Source organism: Hemibagrus wyckioides, linkage group LG23 (genome assembly GCF_019097595.1).
Source record: "Hemibagrus wyckioides isolate EC202008001 linkage group LG23, SWU_Hwy_1.0, whole genome shotgun sequence".
Lineage (NCBI taxonomy): Eukaryota > Metazoa > Chordata > Actinopteri > Siluriformes > Bagridae > Hemibagrus > Hemibagrus wyckioides.
In genome coordinates this window covers 7908636-7925959 of record NC_080732.1, presented here as the reverse complement: position 1 = coordinate 7925959, position 17324 = coordinate 7908636, and the positions used below count along the sequence as shown (strand labels likewise).

The 17324-nt window shown below is 35.4% G+C and overlaps 1 protein-coding gene across 1 annotated transcript in view; it reads right to left on the bottom strand.

Moving 5' to 3' along the window:
- LOC131343943 (polycystin-1-like protein 1) overlaps window positions 1-17324 on the bottom strand; it is a 48178-nt gene that overhangs the window by 27925 nt on the left and 2929 nt on the right. Inside the window, exons 2-3 of the mRNA XM_058375826.1 lie at window positions 1029-1203; window positions 469-708 (exon numbers count right to left, since the gene is read on the bottom strand). Of these exons, the coding sequence (XP_058231809.1) occupies window positions 469-708; window positions 1029-1203 (415 nt within the window). The remainder of the gene's footprint in view (window positions 1-468; window positions 709-1028; window positions 1204-17324) is intronic.

Below are 17324 nucleotides of genomic sequence, written 5' to 3'. Positions count from 1 at the left end.
ATTCAAAACACATCTGTAACTAAAAGTATAGCATAGACTAAATATTGTCCAATAATAGTACAAATTAATAAAAGATAGGACAAAAGACAGAACTGTAGCTTTTCTGTGGTTTGAAAAGCAGCTCTGTCTAATGGCAAGCACAACTTATCTGTTTTCTTCCTTCCCTATTAAGAGACATTGTATGATTATAGCCTTGAAATAACTGACTTAAAAAATAAGGAGGAAGGAAGCATAAATGTTGCTGCCTATCTGCATTAATTATATATTATTTTTTTAAAAATGTATATATTATAATATTATAATATTATTAATTGCAATAGTTTGCAATCACACCAATAAATGAATAAATAAATATTTCATTTTAAAGTAAATTAAATTATATTCAATCCATCTACTTCAATTGAATATGAAACAGTCTGACACACTATTTAGAAATCTATTCTTCCTAAAGCAGACCATGCTTGTTACCTTTTAAACACATGATGTTCAGTGTCCTTTCCAACTCTTCTTGTTCCATCTCCAAAATCCCAGAGATAAGTGACATCTGTTCCAGCGTTGATCCTGCAGCTAAAAGGCACTGATGTGTTCAGCAGCACTGAGCGAGTGTACAGCAGTCTGTTAAGATGCACAGCTCTTTGAATCACTACAGTATACACATCTGAGCTAACAGAGCCGTGGCTGCTGGAGACGCTGACTGTAATGTTATACCTGCAAACCAGAAAACAGCTTAACACAGAGCCTCGTTTGCAAGAGTGCTCAAGTCCAAATTTGAGCTACATCTTTTGAAAATTAAGTAAAAATATAATCATGCACAATTTAGCATATGCTTAAATCAACATACAATTAAGCAAAAAAAAGTTCATACAAATTCTGCATTGATCAGCCAGCTCTTTTGTGTCCAATGTTTAATTTTATCATTTTTACAGACTAATGTTGCTAACAGCATGTCTGAATCTACACACCCTCACTTCAAAAGACCAACATATTCAAGTCTACCATATCGCTTAAAAACAGGTGTACTAGTATACCTGTCTGGATGGAGGTAATTCTTAACAAATGTCCTAGATGGAGTCCTAACTGCTGTTTGGTCCCCAAAATACCATTGAAACTCTTGTGGATCAGGATCTTCAGTCATAGCCAGGAACTTAATATCTTCTCTTGTAGCATAAGCTTGTTTCTCAGTGTAGATCCAAACAGCTGGGACTAAAAATTGAGATTAGCAGAAGAACATCATCACAGAGGCTATATAGCTGCTATAATGTATATATATACATATTATATATTAAAACTAATAGATAATGCACTCATAAATATACTGTGACTCCTGAACAGTATCCGAGATCAGTATTAGCATGTCTCAAATCATGCAAAAATTTTTCAGCTACGATTGCCCACAACTCCTTGCATGAGGAAGATGGAGCTCGGTAACAAAACGTCTGCTGTTGTGCATGATCCCTCATTGACAGCATAATGATTTGCAGTTTGCGCTCAGCTTTTCTTAATTCTCTAGGAATGTGTCTAAGATCTGCAGCTCTAATTGTAAAGACTGTTCCATGCTTATCAAAGGACACTTTCTCTCACAATGTTCATCAAAGGGCACTATTCTCTTATTAGTTATTTTATAATAAACCCCTGTCTGAAGTCTATCCCTTGAGAGAAGTAGACTTAAAGAGAACCCCCCTCTTCTTGTTGATACCAGATAGGAGGATTATGAGTCATTAGAGTATAAAGAGTAAAAAACAAACAGTACTGTGTTGAAAGAATGTTCAGTATGAGTATAATGTGAGAGAAAATGCCCTTTGATGAGCCAAGCCATCCATTGACACAGGGTTTGACTTCTCGTGTCATCTTGATGTCACCCTACACACAGAGGGTGCGTATATAACACAAGAACAACTACACATTACATATGAACTCGTCACAATACATTCAAAAACCATTAAATACACAACACATGCAAGATTGTAAGATGATGGCTGATTTCCTGTTTTTATAGCTGTTGGTACAAAACGTGGCTGAAGTACCTATAATCCTATAATACCTATAATCTTACTAGCCAAATGAGGTATTTTTAAAAGTTTGTTCTTATTAACAGCTGTAAGCATATGAAAGAAAGAAATGGCACCATAGATATGAACTGGCTCAATAATACTTTGATACAGGAGAAGAAGTAGAAGAGGCTGAACAGACAACTGCTTGAGTTTACAGAGAACTGTAAGTCTCTATTGACTGCACTTGTAGATACCTAGAATATTCTAGGTATTAGTAGTGTTGTTATCAATGGAGAGATGGTTAAAAGGGTAGAGCATTTTAAATACCTTGGCATTACACTGGATGATCATATCAATTTTACTTAGCATATGCTTTTAACCATCTCTCCACTGATAACAACACTGGGATGGATCTGTGTTTTGGAAGAGCTAAAGAACAGTTCTTTAGTCTTTGGAATTTCAAGGTGGAGAAAATGATCATCACGCCATGTGTCAAAATATGTTATGGAACGTTGATAGTCCAAAAAAGAATCATCATCACTGTTATTGAGCAGCGCAAGAACAGCTGTGTCATCTGCATATTTAAAATAATGGGTAGCAGTAAATGGACTCTGACAGTCATTCGTATAAAGAATATAGAGAAATGGGCTTAGTACACATTCCTGGGGAGGCCCAGTATTAAGAACAAAAGTGGAAGATAATGAATTGTCCACTTTTACCACTTACGGTCTATTAGACAGAAAATTATAAATCCAAGGAATTAGTGGTCATGGAACTTGCAGGCCCTGTAATTTCTTGATTACCTGATGACACTGAATTGAATTTAAGGCAGAACAGAATTAAATAAAAAGCAACTGGGAATATTTTTGGATTTCTGTGGAGCTCAACCTATTGTTAAAAATACTATACGCAAACTGTCACACTGTGTATTCTTTGTGCAATGTAAGTCACTTACAAGTCATGCTACTGTTCCCCTTACTGTGCATTTCCATAACAGTTTGATGAACACATGGCAGCGCTTTTTGTTTAATTTGAGAAGATATGGACTCTTCTCGCTCAGCCCAGGATGGACATGCTCTATACAAGAAAAGAAAGAAGTGGTATCCATTTATTTATATCATGTAGTAAACTTATGTGCAACTGTGTGTAAATTTGAATAGGTTGTTAAGGATATTTATGGAGTCTCATCCTTCACAACCTGCTTTTGTGTTTTTTGGGGGAATTTGTTCTTCTTTCTTGATCAAAGAAATGGATGTTAAATGATCAGCAGTGAACCTGAATCTTTTAATTTTATGGCTCCAGGAAAACTAAAGAGGCTATTATAAACCATATGTGGCTAATACACAGCATAAGGGCAAATTTCTGGTGGATTTATTTTTTTTAAAGCATTTCAGATTTATAATTTTAGATTTTTAGATTTTCTTTATCAGGAATAGTATCTTTTTTCATTTTTAGAATATGGTGTTTCAACACTGAATATATATAAACTTATTATTAATGGCTTAATTTTTTAAACTTATTTTTAAATCTTGCAATTACTTTCAGGTTATGCATTTCTCATATGAAATGAATTTTTATAGCACAGCACGTTTGAATTATTGGTTCTGATTGATGAGATTAGTTCCTATAATAGCAGCTCTGATTATAGAGTCTGCTGAAAATTAAGATCACAGCATTACATTAATGCACTCATTCGAATGCTGTATTGTTTCTACGGTAACAAGAGCTTAGTTCATATCTAATAATAAATAGATTATTATTATAGTGTGCAGTGTACATTACGTTTTCTCAGTAACAAGGTATTTTAACTTCAGGAGGAGGAAAATTGTGAGCTGTTGTTGAGGAAACATCTTATAGCTTCTCTAATGTAAGAGAAAAGAATTTGCTTCATGGATTACTTTACAATAAAACTATAACAATATGCCTATATGACCTGGGGTGTAAGAAGACTAAAACACTGTACATCACAGCCCATTGAGTTTTACTTCATACATGCATCTCTTATATTTTTTGCAGCTTGTATTATTATGTCCCATGAAAAATAAATAGATTACAATATGTAACAATTTTTTACTTTTTTCTTTTTCTTTTTCTTTTTAAAGAGAAAAAAAAACTATCATAGCCATGAAAGTTTGGGTTAGTTTTGGGCAGTTTTTTTAGTAAAATTGGCTAATTTTGAGGTTTTCATTCTCTTAAAAGCCCAAACCCAAATTTCAAGGGCCTTAATGGTTTATCATTTTCCATCAAGAGTAATTGGAAAATGTCATTCACTACCCAGGAACAAAAATCTTGTTATAGTGTTATTACTAATATACATACTGGTCTTGTTCACCAAACGTTATTGTGTTTCGCCTTGAAAAAGCAAAATGATATAAAAACTGTATAATAATATCCTATTTTATGATATCTTTTAATTACTTTTAAATATAATGATGGCACAGCTAAATGCAACACAGCTCTCACCTCTCCTGCAGAAGAACCTTGCCTAGAAGGTGACAGATGGAGAAAAGGTGCAAACAAACTCTGATTAGAATGGGCTAAAAAACATGGAAAAGCTAACAAATGTAAGAAAGCATAGGCGATTATAAACATAAAACAAAAGCATGCAGTTCTTTGTAATTGCAGTGTGATGCATCACACAATGTCTTGATCATAGATCATAATTAATAGGTGATTAATCATAATTAGGACATACTTATTTAAAGTAAAATTGCCACATACCTTCCAGTGAGTCTCCTGCTGCATACTTGAGTATAAAGAAAGTTGCAGCAGAGAGAAACAAGGAGTATTGAACTGACAGAGACATCTGATAGACACTTTCCCACTATAGAGAGACATGCAGGGTATAAAGCGCTGACACACACTGAAGACTCTTACTGAGCCTGCATGTGAGACAAAGGTGTGGGGAAATCAGTGGGCCGTAAATGCAGCTCAGAAAGACAACATTGTATGAACTGTTAAATAACAGTTTTGTATGAACCTTATTAACCATTAATGCATATATTTTCCTAAATATTTTAAAAATAATTATATATGATATGCGTTATATGGAATTTTTGGACCTATCCTGAGTCAGTTATTTCTGTTATATCCAATATTTTACCATAAACATCTACTGTATTATAAGTATAGAAATAATGTTAATTACAGTGTAATTAAGCAATACAAAACAGGAAATGCTTGCTAGAAACAAAGCTCATAAAACATATAGTCACTATATTAAAATAAAACTAAGGTGATATTTTACATTAGGTCAAATTATTTTGCTATAATATTAAAAGATAGAGAATTTAAAATAACTCGGAGAATAAATGAGGTAACCCTGGTGAGAGTAAGGGAGAAAAGTTCCATATAGAGAACTCTCTTTATAGCCATCAATATGAATGAGAAATCACAGCATTCTGCAATTTTTTCTGTCATCTTTAAAGTCGTGAAAAACTACTCAAAACTGAATTATGCTTGTTTTAAAAGCATTTAAATATTTGTCTACATATTAATCTAGTAAGAGGTTTGTATGTATTTTACATTTAGAGTCACTTTACACAACCTATTTATATCAATAAAAATCATGACTACTGTGAATTTATCACCTATACTCTCATTGATTACTTACTCTTTCCCTTGCTCTCTCTTTCTGGGAGAACTTTAGGACATTAGGATGAAGTGGGATGTTTAGGCAGGAAGGTAAAACAGTGGAACAATGCAATGTTTTTGTGATATTCATCATCTACAGTTTGCAAATGCATATCTTTACACAGAACAAAGGCTGTGAATCTTACACAAGAAGGCAGGACAGAGATCTGTGAAATGGTGTGTCAGTGTGTGTGTGGGTGTGTGTGTGTTCCTCACACATGTTGAAAGAGAGAAACAAATATGTATAAGTGGTAAGTAAACATTTACAGTGTGCTGTGTATGTGTTACATTTGCATTTCCAACACGTATGACTAAACTGCATAATTTTATTACGCAATATATCTTCTTTTAAATAACATTTTAGGTTGTTTTTTTTATTGGAAAACTTAAGATGATTGTCTGATGTGTGTTAAGTTTCATTTAAAACCAAAAAAATTGCCAAGCATTAATCACAGATAAGCAATAAGCATATTAACAGAGCATGTTAAGGATTTACAAATTTTTAAAAAGTGCAGCTCCACCTTTAATCCTCTGTATGACATCTAATATTCCCAGTAAGGTATCTGTAAGATATCTAGAAAGGTATCTTACAGATTACTTTATACAACCCCTCTAGAGAGATGCTTAAATTATTATTCTGTATTTGATCATTTCCATTTTAATGAATGGTCACTTAGCATTCCAGAGACAGTGTAAGAGAATCTGAACATTCAAGAAAATCTGGTTATGGAACAAGAGATATATCTGGTAGTTAGCTATTTAAATAGGTTGTTTATTTGTCATATTTGCATGTTAATTTGCATGTTATGTTACTTTTCATAAAGTAAATATCCTAAACTAGTGTAAAATCTCAGCTAGGTCACAGGTTATGGCTTTGGTGCTTTCACCACCACAACCCTGGATTGATTTCTAGGCAGGGAGTAAACCCCAGCCACTGGGGTAATACAAGAGAATGTAATACTTGTGCCAGTCCCAAGCCCGGATAAATCAGGGAGGTTTGTGTCAGGAACCCAAAATGATCAGAATGGTCTGCTATGGTGTCTCCCAAAAGTGGGGAGCAGCTGAGAAATCATGTCTGTTTGCTATTACTATTCTTTTATTTTAAAGACCTTTTCAAAACTATAATATAATATAGAACTAGAGCATATATCTCAGAACAGATTATGTAAAAAATAAAAATAAAAAAACTTGGTGAGAGCTAGTGAGAAAAGCTTACCATGCAGTGAACTGTCTTTATTTATGCAAGCACTAAAGCCATTCACATGAACAAGAAAGCTCAGCATTCAGCAATTTGTGCAAATGGGGTCTGTCACCTTTACAAACAAAAGAAAAAAAACTTTCACTACACTGTAAAAAATGTTAGTGAAAATTACAGTAAAAACTGTAAAATAGCAACAGTAAGAGTCTGTGAAATCCAAAATAATATATCACCATAGAACATACATCAAATTACTTTGTTACTGTGAAAAAGGTAAAATTAAGGGTAAAATGCCATAACTTCATAAACAAGTAACTGCCCTAAAATCGAAGGTATTACTCTGTCTAAATTACATTTTTTGATGATATGTTTATTTAAATTTATGATACAAAACCTTTCACCAGTCAGCAAAAACATACTTTAATTTCTACAGAAACAAGATGTTAAAAATATGGTATGTGTTTGTTAAATTAGGTTGATGTTGAAATATGGGTTGAATCTTATAATTAATGTGCTATATGCACTGGAAATATAGGCTGTAATTGCTTGGGTGTTTGTGTATGTTGCCATTTGTTTGTGTATGTTTTCGGGCTGCAGAGAAGTCAGTTTATTCAATCCACTATGAATTATCCATAATATGGACACATGCTGTTTTTTCTAGATTTCATTACTAATTTGTGAGTGTAACACTTAGCGGGGTTTTTGAGGACTCTTTGAAAAACTCAGAGATAACACCAGGAGTGAAAGAAGACAAAAAGTTTACTGAGCAATAAGTTATTAAATTAACTGTCTTCAGGGTGAGGGTTCTTCAGAGTACAGGTGGTAGCAGCAGCGGCTCATCAACATCTTGGTGAGTGAATCCAGAAATGGTAGTGAAGGAGCGCTGGGGCTGAGGTCAGGTGAGTGGGTGCTGTGGAGATCCAAGATGGCAGACAGGTGTTTCGAAGGTGTAGGCTGGCACAAAGCACGATCTGGCAGAGTAACAGGTCTAGAGTAGCTGCTTATATGGAAGAGAGGACACACAGGTGAATGTCATCAGGCAGTTAGTGCAGCAGAGTGAGTAGACAGGTGAGGGAGAGAGAGAGACCAGGTGAAAAACCAGGAACTGGAGTTGCTGGACCCGTGTGAGGGAGTGAAGTAGGAGATTGTGAGTGAGTATATTGGACAAGAAATTAGATCAGGGATGTCCAATCTTATACGCAAAGGGCCGGTGTGGGTGCAGGTTTTCATTCCAACTGAGCAGAAGCCACAGCTGAGTCTACTGAAAGCCAAGATCAGTTGATTAGCCAGTTGGAATCAGGTGTAGCTTCTGCTTGGTTGGAATGAAAACCTGCACCCACACCGGCCCTTTCTGGATACGATTGGACACCCCTGTATTAGTTCATTTCAAACTGTTTTAACACGGAATGTACATGAAAAAAAATGTTTATTGAAGTCTGACAATGATATTTTTGTGTCTTGGTTTACAGAGGCCTTATTCACTTAGTAATTTATCATAAGCAGTTGTTGACAGTAAAATCTATGCAAACCAACTGTAATGCATTATGTAATGTACCGTATTTTTTTATACAGTGAAATTCTGGCAATCACAGCTGCCTGTAATGTACCATAAATTTACCAAAAAATACCATAATATAATATACTGTTGTGTTGTGTTTTCCAGTTATGACTTAAGCTCAATTGCAGTTGTTGCTGCTGAAGGCGGCTCAACCAGTTATTAGGTTTAGGGGGCAATTACTTTTTCACGTAGGGCCCAGCAGGCTTGGACAACTTTTCTGCCTTAATAAATCATATAATAATTTAAAAATTTCCTTGATGATCTGAATCATTTAAGGGTGACAAATATGCCTTTCTATCAGAACCAGCATTTACTTCTTCAGCAATTTGAGCAACAGTAACTCGTCTGTTGAATATAAATTTTTACACACGCATTTTTTGCAGAGTAAAGTCTATATATTTGGCTAATCGCTTTACGTACGCAATCAGTATGCTAAAGCTAGCAGACAAAGTGGCAGACTCCAGTGAAATGAGCAGGGGAGAAGAAAACAGTGTTAATGTTTTCAGATATGTTAACATCAGCTTTTCATAAAAGTCTGAATGTTTACTTAACGTTTGTCAAGCCGAGGAGTATTAGCAAAGATTAGCTAGACGGCTAGTTAGCATGTCGCTAAGTAATTGTTTTTCAGTGTTCATAGTTTTGTTTTAATAGAGTGAATAGAACAAGTTAAAGTGCTTACAATAACATGAACTAGCTTATTAGCTTAAGGATTTTTCATTGTCCGTGTTTGTCAAGGTGTTAAAGCAGAGAGAGAAAGGGGCTGTGAGGAAAGGCAGCTAGCTGAACAAAACCAATCGGTACAAATAAATGGAGCTAGTGTGGCAATGTAGAGTGCAGCTTAGGGAAAAATATCAAGCTGTTTGTTTCAATTCTGTTCAGCAAGGCTTTGTTTATAGCTGTCCTGAAAAAATACTTGGGACTAGTATAATTTACTTATAAGGGTGAATTTTTGAGAGGAGACACAAATGGACTCAAAGGGGATGTGAACCACTGGAGTAAGAAACTGATAAAGATATACACTGTAATAGAAATGCATTTTAATCTGCTTTTTGTGGGGGAAGATACCTGTGAGCATTGAAGTAAATGCCCAGTGTGACTAACACTGAAACCATGATACCAGGAAAGCCCTGTATAACACCTATAAATGCAGCTGAAATGTAAATACTGAGTGTTTATGCAAGATTATAGGAAGATTACAGTAATATAACTTGTGTAAATACTTCTTGTTTTAATAGTGAGTCGTTCCTGCTTTACAAAACACAGTGCACACAGTGCTATTAAATTAATTTATCTTCTTTGACACAAGGAGATGGAGGAACACATTTGTGTTTCCACAAGATGAGCTCAATTACAACAGAGAGCTCAGCGATTACAAGGATGACGACAACCGGCCTGCTCAGCAAAATGAAGCTGGAGATGGTGGTGAACATGAGGTGTGGATAAGGAACCCGTCCCCTGACAGAAGCCTATCCCCACCGATGAGAGGCCTCTCTCCTATATGGACCCCACCCCCTTTGAGGAGTCCATCCCTTCTCAGGAGTCCACACGGTTAAACAGTTCCTCTGCCCCAGCCTCATTTTGATATTAACATGTACAGCATAGTGGCTTGTCAGCGCTATGTTCCTGCCATGATGACAGTTCCTGTCAACGCCAGGGCATAAGGAGGAAGAGGAAGAGGATGGCAATCAAGAAGCTCCTCTGAGTAGACGGCAGCATGTGGATCCTGATGGAGAGGTGGACTTCATCAGGAGGCCCGTCCGATTCCCCGTTAGGCTGACTCCTATTTTCATGAGAGAGATGGTACGTATCTGGGTAAGTATTTCACCCCTAGATTTCAGCAGTAGTCTTTAAAAATTATTTAAGTATTTCAGTCATTTAAACACATGGGGCGGTGAGCATCTGCTTGATACCTTCTCGTCTGTTGTGTTGTCACGAGGTTGTCTTTCTCATTATTCTTTTTGCTTTGTAGATGTCAGAAAAAAAAAACCAAATGCGTTTTGGAACTAAATGTGTAACCTGTTTCCAAAATTTTCGGTAGACCCAAGAGCCCAGTGTGCTTTCCTAGGCCTTTTCTGTTGTTGTTTTTTAAGAACAGCTCTTACGAGTTCATAGCCCTTAGCTCTTAGCTACATCATTCGGTCCCTCTATGAATCTCTGTTTAATTACGCAGGTATCCAGAGGATTCTTACCACCATCTCTAGCATAATATATAAATATAAATAATTTTAATGATATCATTGTGGCATCACTGAAGTAGTTATGACATCTAGTTAAAATAAAATGTCTGCTGGTTTTTGCAGTTTGTGTATGTATTTTGTTTTTGTTAACTGTATAGGATTTTTACATTATTAATGTTGTTTGTTTGTTGTTTGTGTCATGGGTATTAGTCTGATTTACATTGATATATAAATATAATTTGCATTGTTGTTGAATTATGTATTGTTGTAAACATGTAAATATTACATTTGTGAGATTACAATTTTATTATGCAGTTCTACAAATGTAGTGTACTCCCACCCCTGAACCCCCCCCAAACCCCCCTCTCATCCCCTTCTAAACCCCCTAAACACCCCCACCCCCAAATTTAGAGTTTGTTAAGATATTTATACCACAGCGATTTGCCAATGATAGCAATATTTCATTTATTAAACATTAATGTTAAATGAGCATTTAATTAAAGAAAATTTTACATCAACCTTTTTAAGAATCACTTTATTAAGCAACAATCAGTTTTTAAATTTGTTCAAAGTCTCAGGTTATGTCTGGCATACACATTCCTGTGTATGAGCTTTTATTATAGAAATAATTAATATTAATATTAACGTATAATAAATGCTACTAAAATAACACTAAAGTAATCGTACTAAAATGTTTTAAAATAATTCATACCTTATTCCAATTAGATTTGAGCATTCGTTGTGATATAAAATATATTAATATCTGTAACAAGTGTACAGTTGGTCATGGCCTGTAAATAGTTAATAAAAAGTTTTTTTTTGTTCAATACTCATGCGACTTAAGTGTCTTTATAACACATCATAAGCATTTCTCACTTATTTCTCATATAATTACACTGTAGAAATTCTCCATCAACTGAAACTTTGGTGTTCAGAAGTAATTCCACTGTTTTCCTCTCACAAGCAAATACTTTCTAGCCAACAGTCTAAACCATAATGCCAAATAAACTGATAACAAGTGAAGCTCAAGATGTGATTTTAATTGTACATGTTCAAGTTAATTCACACAGGTGATTGCAGCATGTTGGTCAAGTGATTAGTTCATAGATGAGACTTAGGAACTAATGCACCATGAGGAAGAAACTTCGGAGTTCAAAGCAGCATCAGCTCTAAATATGGAGGAAAAGCTGTCAGATCGATGCTGTGGTCAGATAGACACAAGTGTTTGGATAACAAGTTTGCATTTCCTTTCTACAAAATTTAATAATTAACCACAACACTTTTTTTCTTTCACACAGATTTTATTTTACATTATGCAAACTGGTCCATTTGTGATGAAAAACACTGGCAGCTATGGTTGCTAGAACCTTATTCTGTAAAGGATTGTTACTGTTTATTGCAAGACATGCTGTAGCCTATATTATGTGTTAGAAAAGCAGAAATATTCAACAATATCAGTACCATACATTAGGGGCTGTTTTTGCTGAAAAATCAACAGACAAACTCTTTACAGTAACAAATTAACCTATACCTGTGCTGTTAAATATGTGACATTACTTTACAGTAAAGATCAATTTCAGTGTATTTTATGGTACAATGCTGGCTGCCTGAGATCTATTTTTAAAAGAGAACTGTATTTCTGTATTATTTATTAGTATTTTTCCAAAAACAACAGCCATGTTACTGTGCGAAATACTGTCAAAACCTGTTGTTTCTGCAAATAAACAACAATTAAAATCTTACTCGCTACAGTGACATTAAATATAGTTGTTGAGAGTGAGAGTAGTGTAGTGTCTGTAGGAGGAAGTCTGGATGCCTTAGGTGGAGTTAGTAACCCCCCAACTCCGGCATTAGAGCCCTCATAGCAGGGCAAATGGGTGACGACTAGGCAGCATAGACGCAAAGCCAAGGCTAACGCCAAGGCTTGCCCACGGGAGCACCACTCCCCTCCGCTTCACATGTACAACAGATTTGCCCTCCTCAGTGAAGCACCCATTGAGAAACCTGAAAGAGCTCTGGTTATAGGAGACTCTTCGGTGTATGCAGGGGTGCCAGGGCGCGAGACATAGCAGGTAATCTTAGGGTTCTAGGCAAGCACAGGTTCTCGAAGATAGTTTTCCTTGTAGGAATTAATGATATACACCTTCATCAGTCTGAGGTTACTGAGAGTAATATTGTAGTAATATGCTTTGGCTCCAACCCAATGTGACGTGGTGATGTAGCTTACAGCAACTGACCTCAACCCCGTCAGCTGTCCAACTATAGGCCAATATCAAACCTGCCCTTTATCTCCAAGATCCTAGAAACGGCTGTAGCACAGCAGTTATGTTCATACCTACATACGAATAACATTCATGAAATCTGTCAGTCAGGATTTACGCATCATAGCACAGAGGCAGCACTGGTTAAAGTGGTCAATGACCTATTAATGGCTTCTGATCAGGGTTGTGTCTCCTTACTGGTGTTACTCGATCTTGGACACAATGTTGAATATACCAAAATCTTCTCAAATATTCATCTATGTATACCAGCATACTGACAATTGTTACGTGATCAGTATTGGATCCATTTGTACCCACTGTGATAAGGAACGTGGTCTGAAATGGTTGCTGGAAAAGATGAAAGTGATAACTACTGCTGCAAGCATTTTGCTGGGCTGCTACAAAGTCTTCAGTTTCATACGTGACCTCTTACATTAAAAATGAGAATCACTGGACAAAAGAGGAGAGGAGAGGAGTGGAGTGGAGTGGAGTGGAGTGGAGTGGAGTGGAGTGGAGTGGAGAGGAGAGGAGAGGAGAGGAGAGGAGAGGAGAGGAGAGGAGAGGAGAGGAGAGGAGAGGAGAGGAGAGGAGAGGAGAGGAGAGGAGAGGAGAGGAGAGGAGAGGAGAGGAGAGGAGATTGTCACAGAGGTCACAGACCAGTGGAAAAACCTGAAAAAGAGGTCTTCAATTTATTATGAACTTTCTTGTGGAATTTCTTGATCTGAATAAATGACTATTTATATTAAGCCACATGCCAATTATTTTATTTTTTATTTGTACCTTTTACAAACCATGTTGTTCTAAGAAGTAAAACTTCAGTTCATGAAATAAACATGTCTCTTGTATCCATGGTGGGAGTTGTGGTTCATTTACCAAACAAGCATACATACGTTATTGTCAGTTTTCAACTTTAAATCAATCTTGTCCATGTGTTTGTGTGTTTGTGTGTGTGTGTGTGTGTGTGTGTGTGTGTGTATATCATGTAAGGGGGTGTAAAGATCCATACAAATGTGTAAAGTAGCGAATTTCAACCCAGGCTGCGATCGGAGTGTGTGTCAGGGAAATGTGAAATGTTGAAAATGTATATTGATGAGTGCTGCCGTTGCTGGGCGAATTTACAGTATCAATGAAAACCAGGTTTGTAAGTGTTGACTGAGACACTGAGAAGCTCTTTTATTTGTCATAAAAAGTCTTGCTCTCTTTAGGCTAACGTGTAGAGCCTGGTAACTGAGCCTGACTCCCACACATGCACACCTTGAATGTCTGTGCACTTCAAAGCTAGGCACACGTCACATGGCATGAAAGATGGAGGTTTATATGTGGAGCATGACAGAGCACCGGTGACCCGGATGACAAGTGCAAAAAAATATACACCAATGAGAAGTGTAGAACCTGTCACATTCCACACTAAGAGAGAGAAGCAGCCATTTTATTTGTTATTCCTGGAATGTGCTGGTGGTACTTTATGGATGAGAACAGGAGTGGACTGTCAGTAGTATGGGTCAGAGGCAGCCAAGAGTAAAGTGGGTGATGAGGAGGAATAATAAAAAAAACTCTTATTGATGAATATCATATGTCATGGTGTGATGGGATTTAGTTGAATCAGGATTTAGTGTATCACTTTCAAAGTTCCAGATTGATTGATGGATTGAGGATTTTTTTCCCCTTGCATTATGCATAGAATAAAATTTTCTTTAAAAAATGACATTTATCTGAACCGATTAACAAGTCAAGATTTATTTAGCCTTGACAAGCTTACATAAATTATTTTAAAAATAATATTGTCCTAAATACAAAAGTCACTTATATCATGAATGTTATAGTTAAATTAAGTTTAGGTTAGGTTATAAGATTTTGGAGACATTTTTAGGAACTGATAGTCTGAACAACAAATGAACCATACCTTGTTTTTTTTTTACCAATTAAATGTGGTGCTGTGAATCTGTCTATCAAAACCAGTTGATAGATCCTCACAATAAGGACATTTGACTGATATCCACAAGGAAAGTGGAGCTTTTATTAAATTTTCTTTTCGATTACTAGGGTTAGGTTTAAGGTTAGGATTAGGTGTAGTGTACCATCAATTAGATTAGATTGTCCAGTGTGATCAATGTGATCTGATGACAGTTTCAATGCCACTAAGGACAATTTTTACAATTGACCTTTGCCAGATGTACAGGTATAGCATTCATTCAAAAAGTGACTAAAATAAAAATAAAAAAATAAAAAATAAAATAATTAAAAAATAAAAATAAAGACTGTGGGTGAACTGAATGTTTTCAGACTCATGTTTTCCACATAGTTAAAGAGAGTTTGGATGTATACAACTTTTTTTTTTCTTTTCTCACTCCATAACCCCAATGTCTTTTTGACTGTCAAAGAGATACTGGTTTCACTAATCAGTTATAAAGTTTATTCATTCATTCATTGACAGATGATTACTAATTAATTTTACTATAATTACTAATAATTATAGTCATAGCTGCTGGAAGCATTTTGGTTCAGCTCCACAGCAAGATCTTCCTAAAAAAAAAAAAAGTCTCCTTAACAGAAAAGCAATGATAAGATCATTCACAGGTAAGGAATGACAAATTTGTTTAAGATCACAATTAAGAAATAAATCATTTACAGAAAAGGGTACCGGTTTTCAAAGCCGATTCACTAGATTTACTTTGCTCATTATTAGGTATGTATTCCAAACAAACAATAATGAATCTGCTGCAAGGATTAAACATAGTTCTGCTCCACCTTTAGTCTTCTGAATGGTATCTTGAATCTTTTATTGGAATACATAAAAAGAGAAAAGTTATTTAAAAGCAATTAATTACACTCCCACGACTTTACAGATTGCTATATAACCCCTACTTAACCAATTATTCTTATCTTTTATTATTGGTGTCTTATGGTCACTTGAACAAAAGCTCTACACATGCTGGAATAATAAAAACCAAAGCATTTAATAGACAGTGTAACCTGACCGAGCCCAGAAATCTGAACAGTAACAAAGAACCTGGATGCCATATGTCGAGCAGCTGTTCAATAACTTGCTTGTTTGATCTGAATTCAAACAGCAGGGGGCAGCACAGAGAAACGTCTGTGCCCAGGAAAACAGCCTGGACACTACATACACAAAAATCTTTAACCTCTTAATCTTAAAATCTTAAGGTTCTTGTTTGTCCCTTTTAAGCACTTCTAAGGAGAACAGAGTGTTATAGTGTCAATAAAGTTTTCAGAAAAGCACTTTTAGTGTGCAGCATAAATGTATTTAACTTTGTAGTATATTCCATATCACAAAGAATTGTAGTGTTGTACCCAATAATAACATTGTAGATAATTCTATTGATTTATTGTACATCTATGCATAAGAATTTTTTTTTTTTAATGCACTGTTGAAGGTTCAATTCTGAAAGGTCAAAAGTTCTTAATTACTTAATTGTTTGTCTGTTTATATGTTTGTTGTTTTCTTATGTCGTTTCTCATGTAAAGCTGCTTTGAGACAATGCTCTTTGTTAAAAGCGCTATACAAAAATAAATTGAATTGAATTGAATTAATTTGCTATATTAATATTGCTATTTACATTCCTATTGCAAACATGCTATTTGCATTTACACTCCTCCCACCCGAGTCACAAACTGTTATATATATATATATATATATATATATATATATATATATATATATATATATATATATATATATATATATATATAATTACTCTTTTCTTAACACTTTATATGCTGTGAATATAACTTGCACATACTTCTCTATGCACATACTCACATAGCCTTATTTATTGATGTACATATTTGCTTACTTGTTCATATGGACAATTTCTACTACTTGCACTTCTCGTTGATACTAAACAGCATTTCTTTGCTATGTACCTGTACTTTGCAATGACAATGAAGTTGTATCTATCTATCTATTTCAGGTATTTGGCAGACACCCTTATAGACACCTTACAATTTATCTTATTTTAAACATCTAAGCAATAGAGGGTTAAGTTCCTTGCTCAGGAGTCCAGCAGGGGCAGCTTGGTGGACCTGGGATTTGAACTCACAACCTTCAGATCAGTAGTCCAAAACCTTAACCACTAAACTACAACATCCCCACATTTCTAACAACAGCACAGGCGGCAGTGGTTTATATTATAGTGCTTGTTCTAGTAAGTTCTAGCAAGTTATTATTTCTACAGTAACAACCTGCACATGGACTGTGTGATGTAAGTGTTTTTGTACAGAGATGTGATTTTTTTTTGGATGGAATCTCCAGTGTTAGCACTTTGTAGTGGTCAGAGGTTACAACTTTAAGTTTTCTGCCACAGGGATATTTTCACAGCCAAAGGCTTTGCAGTGTCTCAGTAACATGACAAGGTGTGTTAGGTTTGTTTATGTTCCCTGACAAACTTAAGTGTTAGAAAATAAGAAGGCTGGAAAGAAATGGTAAGACTGTCTAACTTGTTTTGTGGGAGTTTATTAGAGAATATTAAACATAATAATAAATAA